This window comes from Ursus arctos, unplaced genomic scaffold, assembly GCF_023065955.2.
Source record: "Ursus arctos isolate Adak ecotype North America unplaced genomic scaffold, UrsArc2.0 scaffold_25, whole genome shotgun sequence".
Classification (NCBI taxonomy): domain Eukaryota; kingdom Metazoa; phylum Chordata; class Mammalia; order Carnivora; family Ursidae; genus Ursus; species Ursus arctos.
In genome coordinates, this window is record NW_026622930.1 from 11357815 (window position 1) to 11370560 (window position 12746).

The 12746-nt window shown below is 51.2% G+C and overlaps 1 protein-coding gene across 1 annotated transcript in view; it reads right to left on the reverse strand.

Moving 5' to 3' along the window:
• RIN3 (Ras and Rab interactor 3) overlaps nt 1–12746 on the reverse strand; it is a 112757-nt gene that overhangs the window by 71212 nt on the left and 28799 nt on the right. The window contains exon 2 of the mRNA XM_026515425.4: nt 5092–5299. Coding sequence (XP_026371210.2) covers nt 5092–5299 — 208 coding nt within the window. The remainder of the gene's footprint in view (nt 1–5091; nt 5300–12746) is intronic.

The window sequence follows — 12746 nt, forward strand, 5'->3', positions numbered from 1 at the left end:
TACTTTATGTAGATAGTCAAGGACTCCCCACTCCCTGAGGGTGGGCTGTGCATAGTGACTTCCTTCCAAAGACAGCAGCATAAAAGGGGCGATACGTCCACTTTACAGAGGGGAAAGCTGACAAGCACCTGGGCCAGGTGATCCAGGTCAACGCAACAGTCATGTTGATAGTACATACCTCTGACAGGATATGATGGGAAAGGCACTTTTCTTCTGTGGTCTTCCACCCCCAAACTCATAACCCTAATCTAACTACCAGATAAATCCCAACGGAGGGACCCCCTACAAAACACCTAAGATACTTATATTCCTCAAACTGTCAAGGCCATCAAAAAGCAGAGACGGTCTGAGAAACCGTCACAGCTGAGAGGTGCCTGAGGAACCACGATGACTGCATGTCAGGTGGCTCCTGCATGGGGTGCTGTAGCTGAGAAAGGACATTCGGTAAAAGCCAGGGGCTTTAGTTCGTATGCCCGTATCAAACCTGCTTCATTAATTGTGACAAATGCATCCTACCAGTGTTAGATGTTAACAGCAGCAGAAACTGGGTGAGGAGGATTTGGGAACTCCTTATACTGTCTTTGCAACTTTTCTGTAAATCTAACATTTCTAAAATTGAACTTAAAAAAAAAAAAAAAACCCCAAAAACACCGTTGGGTGCAGAATGAATAAAGGTGGCTTTTTCATTGCATGTTTCTAGATACACACAAATCAAAAATGGGCCAGTATGTTCCCAATACCTTATCAGAGAAGCAGGCTGCAGGGTGGGGAGATGTGGAGGGGTGGAGCGGGGAGAACACGGTCAAGGTCGCAGAGATATTATGGGGGGGCAAAGAAGCCAGATACCTGGTCTTCTTCTTTTTTTTTTTTTTTTTAAAGATTTTTTATTTATTTATTCGACAGAGACAGAGACAGCCAGCGAGAGAGGGAACACAAGCAGGGGGAGCGGGAGAGGAAGAAGCAGGCTCATAGTGGAGGAGCCTGATGTGGGGCTCGATCCCACAACGCCAGGATCACGCCCTAAGCCGAAGGCAGACGCTTAACCGCTGTGCCACCCAGGCGCCCCAGATACCTGGTCTTCTGACGATTCGCCTCTGGACAGGAGGAAGCACCCTCCTCATGGTGGGGAGGTGGTCCAGGCAATCTCTGAAGACCCTTTGAGCTCTCACAGGCTGGGGGCCACCTGTGATGTCTGCAGCTCTTTTTCCCCCCCATTTTTTAAAGTGCTTTTTAAAAAAAGATTTTATTTATTTATTTGGGAGAGAGAGAACGCAAGAGCAGGGGGAGGCACGAAGGAGAAGCAGACTCCCTGCTGAACAGGGAGCCTGATGCAGGGCTCGATCCCAGGACCCTGGGATCATGATCTGAGAGCCAAAGGCAGACACTTGACCGACTGAGCCACCCAGGTGCCCTGTCTGCGGCTTTAAAAATGAGGAAAGCATTGCATGGGCTGAGTTTCAGACCATTGTGTGGGATGACATTACCCAGCAAAGGGCCTCCCTGAAGGTCACACCTCTCCCGAGTTGTGTGGCTTCAGGCAAGTGAGGGAACCTCTCTGCGCCTGTGCTTCCTCAGCAGGAAACGAGAATCACACCGACCACCTGACAGAACTCGCTGTGGGGACAGATAAGATTGTGCAAAGAACCACTCTGGGTAAAAGTCGGCCAACCGTTCCTATCAGAGCACGAACTTTGGGCTCTGCTTCTGCTTGAAAATACAGATGGGACCAGTCGGGGCAAAGGCAGAGAGGGAGGGGGCAGGGAAATCAGAGAAGGCGCATCCGCTCAGGGCTGTCCTCAGGGCTGGCCCGGCCCCTGAGGCCTCAGGGGGGCGCTGAGCGGAGCAGTGTGCGGGCCTGGCTGACCCCCTTAGAAGGGCAGTCACCTTCCATCTTAATCGTAGCTGTGCTCTCACTCCTGGGATCCGATGCGGGTGTCATGTTAGGACCCAGCCTTGGAGAAGCTTTCTATTTGCCATACTCAGCTCCCAGATGGTAGGGAGCCAGCTTTGTCTGCTCCCCAGAAGCAGCCCCACCCTCCCTGCCATCCCTCGTTTGTTCTCAGGAACGATCAGAGCCAGACTTGCTGTGCACCTAGGCCTGAGAGGCCGGTGTCACGAGCCACACAGATGCAATGTGACTCTGCTCCCTCACCACTCCGGTTGGTGCCAGTCCCCCCAGTCATGCTGCCTTCCATCCCCATGTCCCCCAGCCCAGCTTCTGCCCACTTCGGGGCTCAGCCTGTGCTGTGCCAGCACCCACCCACTCTCCAACAGACCCTCTCTGCTCCCCCATCCCTGTCCAGCCCATCCATCCTGCAGGACCCAGCTCAGCACTGCCTCCTCCAGGAAGTCCACCCGCATCACCCCAGAGCTCGGCATCTCTGAACACAGTCAGATCTCATTCTCAGGGCAGAGAAGAGGTACTGGAACACGAATCCTCACACCCCATGGCCTTGAACTCATGGCTCTCAGGAGTCAGTGGACAGGAACAGCTTTCTAGTCTCCTGGGTGGGATGGCCTCGAGATGTGTGTTCACACTGGTTCCCAGAATGCTGCAGCAGGATCCAGCTCCCCTTGCAGCCCGTGGTAACGTGCAAGATCACATACCTGTCATTAGCTGCCTCCCTTCCCTGTCTTATCTCCCCTGCTGGCTTCCTAGGGTCACCTCCCAAATAAACCACTTGAACTCAGATCCTTGTCTCGGGGTCTGCTTCTGGAGAAGCCCAAACTAGGGAGCTCCGCTTAGCCTCAGTTTCCTTATCTGTAAGTTGGGAATAAGAGCAGATTCAGAGGCCTCCCAGGATTATCACAAGGATTCAATGAGATGACATCACACAGGACTTGGCATTAAAGCCACTACAGGGCCCAGCGTCAAGAAGCATTCTTCACGTAGAACCACTCTTGTTACTTTGATTTGACACTTTCTGAAGACAGGGCTGAACCCTGGCGCAGAGCAGTCAGGACTTAGGCCCGGCCCAGCTTGCCCTGAAGATGCACTTGACTTTCCTAGGACGGGTCCTCACTGTCTTATTCATCCGCATCTATACCCATGCCCAGGACACACCTCTCCAGTGACCAAGAAAGCCCCAGGAAATGGCCATCCCTCCACATCCAAACCTTGCACGTGGACCTCTTTTTGAGCCGCATCCCCCCAGGAAGGGTGGGAAGCCAGCACCTAAGAGGGAAGTGGGTAATTCGCTGGCTGACCGGACACGTTGGGGACGTTGACTGGGACACTCACTGGCATGAATCCCTATTTTATTTTCCACAGTTTCATCATCTGCTCCGAAGCCCCCAGTCAGCTCAAAATAGAAAACCTTTTGGTGGTGAGGGACGAAACAAAAGAGCTTGTTTTCTTGAGGACGATAGTCAGCCTGCCTGCCCCCAGAGCCCCCTCCCTGCTCACCCCTCCAGAAGGATCTGCAGAATCCCGGGCTGCCCCTGGTGCTGTAGTGGGGCTGGCCTGGCCCGCAGGGCACCTGCCACTGTACCCAGAGGAGACCCGCCCCCCTCCCCCCCCCCACCCCGGGTCTTGGCAGAATTCTGCTGGGCTGTCTGGCCTCTATGGTCCCTACTCCCTGTGGTAGGGGCCTCTGTGGCAAGGGGAGGTTGGAACTTTCTTGGAAGTCCCATAAGTTCCAGGAATTCCAATTTTCAGGTACAACTGCTTACTTGATGGATTTTTATCTAGTCCAAGGTGAAGGAATCCACTAACCAACTGAGCCCCATGTGTGCGGGAGCTTGCACTCTTCTCCGGACGCAGCGCGCACAGCACGATATCGGCACTGAAAGTGAGCCCAGCAGAAGTGCCCAGCAGCTGAAAGGGAGAATTCCCTTTGCACGTGCAGGTACGACATAGCCCCGGAGCGGCCAGACTGTCTGGGTTCAAATTCCAGCTCGGGCACTCACTCGCTGAGTCAGCTGGGGGAGGTCACTCAGCTTCTTTGCGTCTCAGTTACTCTTCTGTAAAATGGGCCTGATTGCAGTGCCCATGTCAGAGGGCTGCTGGGAGCACACACGGTGCTGATTCACGGGCACACATTTGGGGAGGGCCTGGGACACAGTGCTTGGTGGACCCTGACCACTGTCACCGGGGCAGGGAGGGCTTCTGCAGAGACAGACCATGCAGTTCGAGCAAACATGGTTTCTGCAGCGGACAGATGATTGCCGGGTCCAAGGGAAGGAGGCCCAGCGCCCGGCTGCTTTAACGGACGCGGGGCTTTATGTCGGGGCGACGAAATGTTTTGGAAGCAGACAGGTGCTGCTTAGACAGCACTGTGAACAGACTAAATGGCGTGCTTGAAAACCGCTCGTTTTCTATGATGCGAATTTCACTTCAATAACAAACAAAACTGAAAAAAGACTTCTGGGAAGTAGGTTAGGGGAAAGAGAACAGGTGGCAAAAACTTTGAGAAGACTCTTAACTTCTGTCCGGCTTGATTTTTTTTTACAGTGACTACACATGTTTATCACTTTTATAATTAAACAAATTAAATGTTTTTTTAAAAGGAAGTGGCATGTAAGAGAAAATGCGTGGGGTGGGTGGCATTTGATGGGTTCTGACTCACATTTCACTATCTACCTATCTTTCTTCCCCTGTGACGCTCATACTACCCGGACCAGCGTACCTTCACTAATGAACCCATTTCAAAGTGAGAAATGGAGGCTGGCTCCAGAAAAGTTTTGCCTCCATCACACAGCCCCTTGTTTTCATACATCCACTCAGGGGGTGTAATATGATTTCTCAGGTGTCTCCAGCTCTGATCCCCTCTGGTCCCAGATGCCTGGCTGACTTCTCCAAGTGTCAGCCCTGCTTCTCAGGTGCCCCAATGCCCAGACAGCCCACACCAGCCACAGTCCCCTGTTCTCCAGGAGGGACACCTGGTTTCCAAAGCCAGAACCAGATGTCCCGCCAGTCTCTCACTCCTGAGTTCTGGAAAAAACACCCCAGTCGAAAAGCTGACCAACCCAAGAAAGGAAAGCAGATACGGGCAGCTGCACAGAGGAAAGCTGCTTAGGTGGGAGCCCGGGCGGCTCCTTGCAGCTATGCCTGCCCACCACCGGCCGCAAGGTGAAGAGAACCCGACTCACCCCAGCCGCCTCCTGCAGCAGGATCCTGGCTGCCTCGGCCCGGCCCAGGCCCAGCTGCAGCCACACAGGGCATGTCTTAATGAGCTTCTCCAGAACGCTGATGCCCCGCCGGGGTAGGCAGTTCTTCGGAGTGACCGGCGAACAAGGCCCCATGCCATCTTCCTCCTCCTCCTCCTCTCCCTCTCCTTTGCCAACATCTGGAATAGGACTGAGAACAGAACCAAATGATCAGCCCCTCCTGCGGCCAGCCCAGAGAGCAGTGTGTAACACACGCAGATTCAATTCAACAGTGCTCCTTCATTTAGCATCTACGAGGCCAGCAGTCCTCTGGGCGATTAAAAAAAATAAACCGTGACCCTCACCTTAGGGTGCCTATAATAAAGTGGGTTGGATCTACACAGGAGCAACCAGCTGAAGCAGAAGATTGGGATAAATATAATGGGAGCACCATGCGGCAGAAGTAGCTAATTCCAACCCACTTTGGCTTCAGGGAAACAGGGGGCATTTGAGCAGAGCTCTGAAGAGGATTGTTACCCAACTTTTAAAACGAAGTGTAATTTACACACGGTGAAATGTACACGTTGTTAGTATACATCTAGAGAGATTTTTATATATGTCTCTACCCACGTAACTACCACCCCCATATAGGCTGTCCAAGAGTGTAGCCACTAGCCACATGAGGGTATTGAGCTCTTAAAAGTGGGTTGACGGAACTGAGACCTGCTGTGAGTGTAAAATACATGCAGGATTCGAAGTCTTGATATGAAAAAAAAAAAAAAAAAGACTGTAAAATAGCTCATTAATAATATTTTACATTGATTATGTGTTGAAATGATGATAGCAGATTGAGTATATTGGGTTAAATAAAACATTATTAAAATTAATTTTACTTATTTCTTTTTACTTTTTTCATGTGGCTCCTAGAAAATTTAAAATTTGTGGCTTGCATTATATTTCTATTGTGCTGATACAGATATTCCCGAAGGCTCCCTCTTGTCTCCTCCCAGTCAATACTCTCTGTCCCCCCAGGGTTGGGATGTAACAGGTCAGGGAAGGGGAAGGAGGACAGTCACAGGCCTGAGAAAGAGCAAAACCCAAATAGAGGCGCCGTTTAAGAGATCTTGGACCCTCCCCCAAATGCTCGCTCCACCGACCCCTTATACACACTGGCAGGTCAGTTTTGATTCCGAGGAACTAAGTCTCAGGGTATCTGCAGGGGTGAAAACCTTCATCAGACAGAGGGGGTTAATTATAAAGGTAGGAAGATGCGGCTGGTGCCTCCCTTTTGCCTGTGTCCTTGGCTAGCGGTGCTGTAAGGAGGTGCCCTAGGGAGGGACGAGGCCAGGATGAGCCCCGTTAAAGGCACAGAAGAGTGGAACCAGGTGGTGGGGGAGAGGGGGTCAGAGGGCTCAAGACCCAAAAGTCCTGAGGAGGGAACAGTATTTCTTAAAGGGAAGGGTGGGGTCCTGGCTAAAATTCCCTCCTGACACCCCCACTCCCAAACCCTCCGAGAAGCCTTCCCGCTCACAGATGCTATGTGAGCAAGGATACTTGTGTAGTTCCCCTCTGGGTCCACATAGAAAAGTGTGCCCGGTCACCAGGACAACAGGAATGTCCGAGGCAGCTGTAGACACCGCGGGGCTGGGAGGGGCAGTAGGGCAGCCCCGTGGATGTCCACAGGCTATGGAACTGGGGCTCAATGGGCCTCATTTGGAGTTCAAGTCCAGGGCAGCCCAGCTGATACTGATGTAACCTCTTCCCAGGCCCTGAAGTATGGTCATAGCATCTCCTTTGGGAAAGAAGTGAAAAGGGTGGAGGCCAGAATTACCCAGAGAAGAAGCACCCTGGGGCCTGTTAGTTTCCTCTAACCCCTCCTTGGAAACACAAAACTATCTTCTGGCACCAAAAGATTCCTGATCATCTTTAAATCTCCTCACTTGGCCAGGGGCCTCCCCCAGAGGCAGATTGGGCTCTCAGGGCAGCTCGGAGTGAGCGCTCCCATTTCCCCTCTGCCACCAACTAGGCTTAGGTCTTGGTGAGTCCCTTCCCTCTGAGTCTGTTTTCTCATCTGTGCAATGGGCAGGGGGTGGGCCGGAAGATTCCTCCATTTACTGGGTGGCCCTAGGCGTGGCCTGGGCTTTGGGGACAAAAGTCCTCATCATCTCATTAGAAGCAAAGCCATGATCAAACAAACAGGCTCTGGGAGAAAGGAGGGGGTCGGTCTCCCACTCACTTGTACTATGAATATTTTCTGAGGGCCTGCAAGCTCCAGATGTTGCTCTAGGGACCAGGTTAGAGTAGAGAACAAGAGTAACAACAAAACAAAACCAAACAAAAACAATAAACTTCATCTCTAGGAGAGAAGCCAGATGACAGACAAGGTGAATGAGTGACCTAGAGTGTGTCAGGCCGTGCTGAGCTGGAACAAGGATACAGATATTTGGGAAAGAGCAAAGGCCTTTGAGCTAGCTGACCCAGAGAAACCTCGAGGAAGCCTGGGGGCTGGCAGGTGCCGGGGCTAGGGGGTTGGGGGCATGGGGGCAAGGGGAGGCCAGAGGGGCAGTGTGGGGTTCCCCATAAGTATACTGGAAATACCAGCAGAGCTGACTCTAAATCCATGTATATAAATACCTTCCCTGGGCTTCTGGGCCCACAGAGAATCTTCAAAGGTCCACAGAGAAGCAGCCGCTCCCTGCCCCCAGCTTCCTGCAAGTCCCACCTGCAACCTGAGGACAGGGTGACCAAGGAGAAACTCTGTGCAGGCTCCCGTGTCATGCGAACCATGCCATCTCTCCCCTGTGATCACATTCCTTCCTGCTCTAAAACCTTCAATGGCTCCCACTGTGTAAAGGATCCAATCCAGTCTTCTAATATTGTAGGCCTTCCCTTTCTGAGCACACCCTCCCACCTTAACTTCCCGACTAAGGGCTGCCCTCCATCACCTCAGCAAAACCTGCACTTCCCCACCCGGTGCTCCCGCTCTGTCCATCTGTGATTCCTTCGGGTTCCCTGCTACCTCCTCCCAACATTTTCTCCAATGCGCAGGCAAAAGTTGGATCAGAAGGCAAGAACCACAAAAGGAAAGATGGATAAACTGAACATACGAAATTAAACGTGCACCCACCAAAACACCTCATGAAGAAAAGGAATACTCAAACCACAGGCGGGGAGAAAATACCTTCAAGAAGACATCCGAACAGTCAATAAGCAGGTGAAAGACTACTCGACATCATTAGTCATTAAGGAATGCAAATTAAAGCCACAAGGAGACATCACGACACGACCGCTGGGATGGCTAAAATTGAAACGACTGACAACATCACAGGTGGGAAGGAACCAGAACCCCCCGCATTACTGGAGAGAATGTAAACTGGTACGACCACTTTGGAAAAAGGCCGTTTTCTTATAAACCTAAACATACACCTGTCGTGTGGCCCTGCCATCCCACTCCTGGGTATCTATCTCCCAAGAGAAATGAGAGCGAATGTCCACATAGTATCACAGCAGCTTTACTCATGACAGCCTGAAACTGGTGCAGGTGTCCATCAGTGGAGAAAGAACAGCAGACAGCCATACATCACCCAACAGAAGAGGAAGCGCTGATCTGTACAACCACGTGCATGAGCCTCAAAAACGTGCTGGAAGCAGCCAGACGCACAAAAACACGGACCGTATGAGCCCATTTGTACGAAGTTCTAGTGGTACACTGAGGTATGTGTATTTACATTTTTTTTTCAAGATTTTACTTATTTGACAGAGAGAGACAGCCAGTGAGAGAGGGAACACAAGCAGGGGGAGTAGGAGAGGAAGAAGCAGGCTCATAGCAGAGGAGCCTGATGTGGGGCTCGATCCCAGAACGCCGGGACCACGCCCTGAGCTGAAGGCAGATGCTTAACGACTGACCCACCCAGGCACCCCATGTGTATTTACATTTTATCATTTGGAAATTTTACACCAAAACAATATAAAAGAACAATAAATACCAAACTCTAGTTAATGATACGTATGCTAACATATTCGGGGGTGCCCGAAACTGTCTTTGAAATGCGTTAAAAAAGTAAGATGGATTCATGGAAAGATAGAGGTTTAGATAGATACGTAATAAAGTAAATATACAAAAACATTAAGGGTAAGTTGGAGGGGTAGGTGGGTGTTCCCTGAAAAATTCTTTTGACTCTTCTGCATATTTAGAAACTTTTATAGTACACTGCTGGGGATAAAGTTTTCCCCATCCCTTAAGATTCATCCAGAAGAAGCCTGTCTGCTGGACTAGAAGCCCTGGGTTTGAATCTAGACTGTGTGACCTCTGGCCAGTTATGCTACTTCTCTGGGCTTCAGTTTTAATGTCTGTAAAAAGGTAATAATGACCCTTACCTAACAGGGTTATTGTAAAAATCAGCAAGATAGAGGTGGGTAGAGTGCTTCGCACAACTCAGTAAATGTTAACTATTGTTCTTCCATCATTCCACCCCTCCAGTTGGGATTCTTCTCACTACAATTCTTTCACTTTGCAGCCTTGATTTTAGGACTTAGTGCATTTGATTAGCGTGAGAGGGTAGATGTCCGCATGTTGCACTTGGCTTGTACCCAAGACAACATCTAGCCCCAGAGGTAACCCGCAAGTTCAAGTGCTGTGTGGGTTCAGCGACAGTCCCCAGCAGTTTGAGCTGATGTGGCCAGGCTGTTCTCATACCAGTAATCACAGCAGGGAAACAAGACCCGACACGGTGTCAGTTCTGGGTATTTCTACCTCTACCTTTCTGCTTGCACCCAACAGCCCAGCCCCAAGCTCCATCATCGGCATGGGCATTTTGCAGTCACAAGTGGGTGCCCAGACAGCTCAAGTGACCCAAGGCCCAATGTCAGCAAGGATTCAGGGATCAGAGGGTCTGGCCCCATGGCCCTTCTTTGGCTTGGTCAGAGCAAGTGCCCTTGTCACTTTGTCCCTTCAAGGGCTCTCGTACTCCCGTGACTCAGAGCAAGGCCCAAAGCTCCCCCAGCCTCAGCTGCTCCTTCTCTAACTGGTATCTGCTGGCAGAGCAGGTGACCCGGACACCCATGTCCTCCCCCTCTGCAGCCAAACTGCAGCTGAAGGCCCTGCAAAGGCAGCCACGGGAACCTTGGGTAATGAACGGGACCGTTAGCAAAAAGTAACAAGCCTCAGAAACTTTAGAGCAACTCCACAGGAAAAAGAAATTGTTCACAGCCAGTTTCCCTCAGCTCGCTGGTGGGGAGGAGAGCTCTACTCAGGGCCAGCTGTCCTTGGACACTCTGTACTAGGTGCATGGGCACACGGGTGACATGGGGAGCTGGAAGGGAGGGGGCCCTGGGAATGCAGGGCAGCAGCCTACCTGTTTGATGTACAAGGAGCCCACAGCACGACCATGTGTGGATCCATTCTAAGTACTCCACACAGTCCCTTAACTTGGCTGACCTCACATCTATAGGCCTGGGTTGCACTGTGTCCCCCAAAACGGTCTGCCCAAATTTTAACCCCTGGTACCTAAAAATGGGACCTTGTTTGAAAAAAGGACCATTGTGAATGTAATTAAGTTAGAGATGAGCTCATCCTGGATTGAAGATGGACCCTAAATCCAGTGGGAGGTGTCCTTATAAGCAGAGGGAAAATCATGGAAAGATGCTGGAAGGCCACGCAACGACAGAGGAAGAGACTAGATTAGAACATCTGGAGCCGAGGAGCACCAAGGGCCGACGGCCACCACTAGAAGCTAGGAGAGAGCCGTGGAACGGATTTTCCCTCAGAGCCTGCAGACGAACCATCTCTGCCCACACCTTGATGTTGGACTTCTGGCCTCCAGAATGGCGAGAGGATAAATGTCTGTTGTTTCAAGCTGCGAAGTTTAGGTGAACTGCCACAGTCCTGGGAAATGAATACCTGACATCTAATAGTCCCATGTAAAGATGAGGACACGGAGGCACAGAGAGGTTAGAGCTCACCCAAGGTCACACAGCCAGTAAGTGGCAGAGCTGGGATTCAAACCCCAGGCAATTAGGCTTCAGAGTTTGTGCTTCAAACCACTACCCTATTTGAGCCCTTGAAGAAATTTTAAAATTTCCCTGTGTATCTGTATCCCTGTAGTACACGGCAAAGTAGGAGTGTCCAATAATGTTTGTAATAGCATTTGGAATATCTACATACACAGACACATATACAAATACACAGAAAAATAACTTCCAGAAAGCTACGTAAGACATCCTTAAAGACAGTTATTTCTGAGAAGTTCGGGGGATTTGTCTCAATTTTTTATACTGAGTAAGCATAATTATATGATTAAAACCCATCTTAAATAATGTGGGAAGATAACCCTGTTTGTCACATAAGTGAACGCAGACAGATGGAGAGCTGTTGGCTTAGGGGGTCTCCCACGCCCGGCTCGTATCCCGGTTTTGCAGACTCGTGGGTGGGGCTTGGATGCCTTATTCCAACCACTATGACCTCCAGCTTCCTCTTCTGTAAAATAGGGAGCAAGTACCACCAGCTGAGAGGATTCTCTTGAGAGCAAAGAAGAGGCGGGCAGGCACGTGGCAAGAAGAGGGCACTCCGTGCGCGATGATTATCATGGGAGTCATTAAGAGTTAACCTCTAAAAGCCATAATTGAATTGCCAAAAGGGTTCCGGCACCTACCCTAACCTTCTGAAGTCCGAAACCCCGTCCTCCCTTTTGAAGTAGTCCCTATTTCTCCAGCTGGGACAGGATTGTCTGGAGGTCCTGGAGGGGAGTTTCCCTGTCTGTGACTCTGGTGGCCCCGAGAACCAGCCATGCCTCAACACTCGCAGGGTGAGACAGGACAATTGCTCATGGCTGCCCCCAACACCCCATCCTTTTCCTCCTCCTCCATGCCGACTGCTCCTGGGGGAAATCACTCCTGCACAGACAGGAAGGGACGTCAACCTCTCACCTGTGCCCTCTCCCTACAAACTCACCATTAGAGGGTCAGCGGACAGTTCACACACTCTGCACAGCACAGGGGTGAAGAACTAGGACTCATTCAGTCTCTGTCCCAGCCCCTGCCATGCCCTGGTCAAGTGACCCAAGGTATTGAACCTCTACGGGCCTCAGTTTTCTTATCTGTGCAACGGAGCTGGTAACACCTGCACATGCTTAACGTGCATCAAGCAGCACATGGTAGCACTTCAAATAGGTCTTTATTCTCGCGGGGGGTAACCACGTATGCGGCCACGCCCTGTTTCTCCCAGGGACACCGGTTGCTATGACAGCAGTGCGAGAGATGGCCTGAGATAAGCGAGAAGCCAGGGCTCAGCCCCCTAAAAGCCACCGGAGCACCGAGAGGGTAAAGCACCGCCGAGAATGAAGACAGGTGCACCTGTTCTGAAAATGACTGTCAAAATCCAAGAGGGACGGGGATGCTGTAGCCCAGGCCCCGCAGCCCCTCCCAGGACACACAGGGGCACAAGGAGACAATGATGATGGCGCTACAGTAGCCTTGGCAGCGATCAGAAAATGGGAACGACGCACGGCCATCCGTAAGAGAACGGGTCCGCAGGTTGTGATCCCACCCGCCCGGGACTATCACACAGCTGCTAAAAGGCAGGCACCAAGGCTACACGGTTAAATCTCCAACTGTTCTTCCCCGATTTGGGTCCCTCTGCTGAGATGCGTAAGAGAACGTCC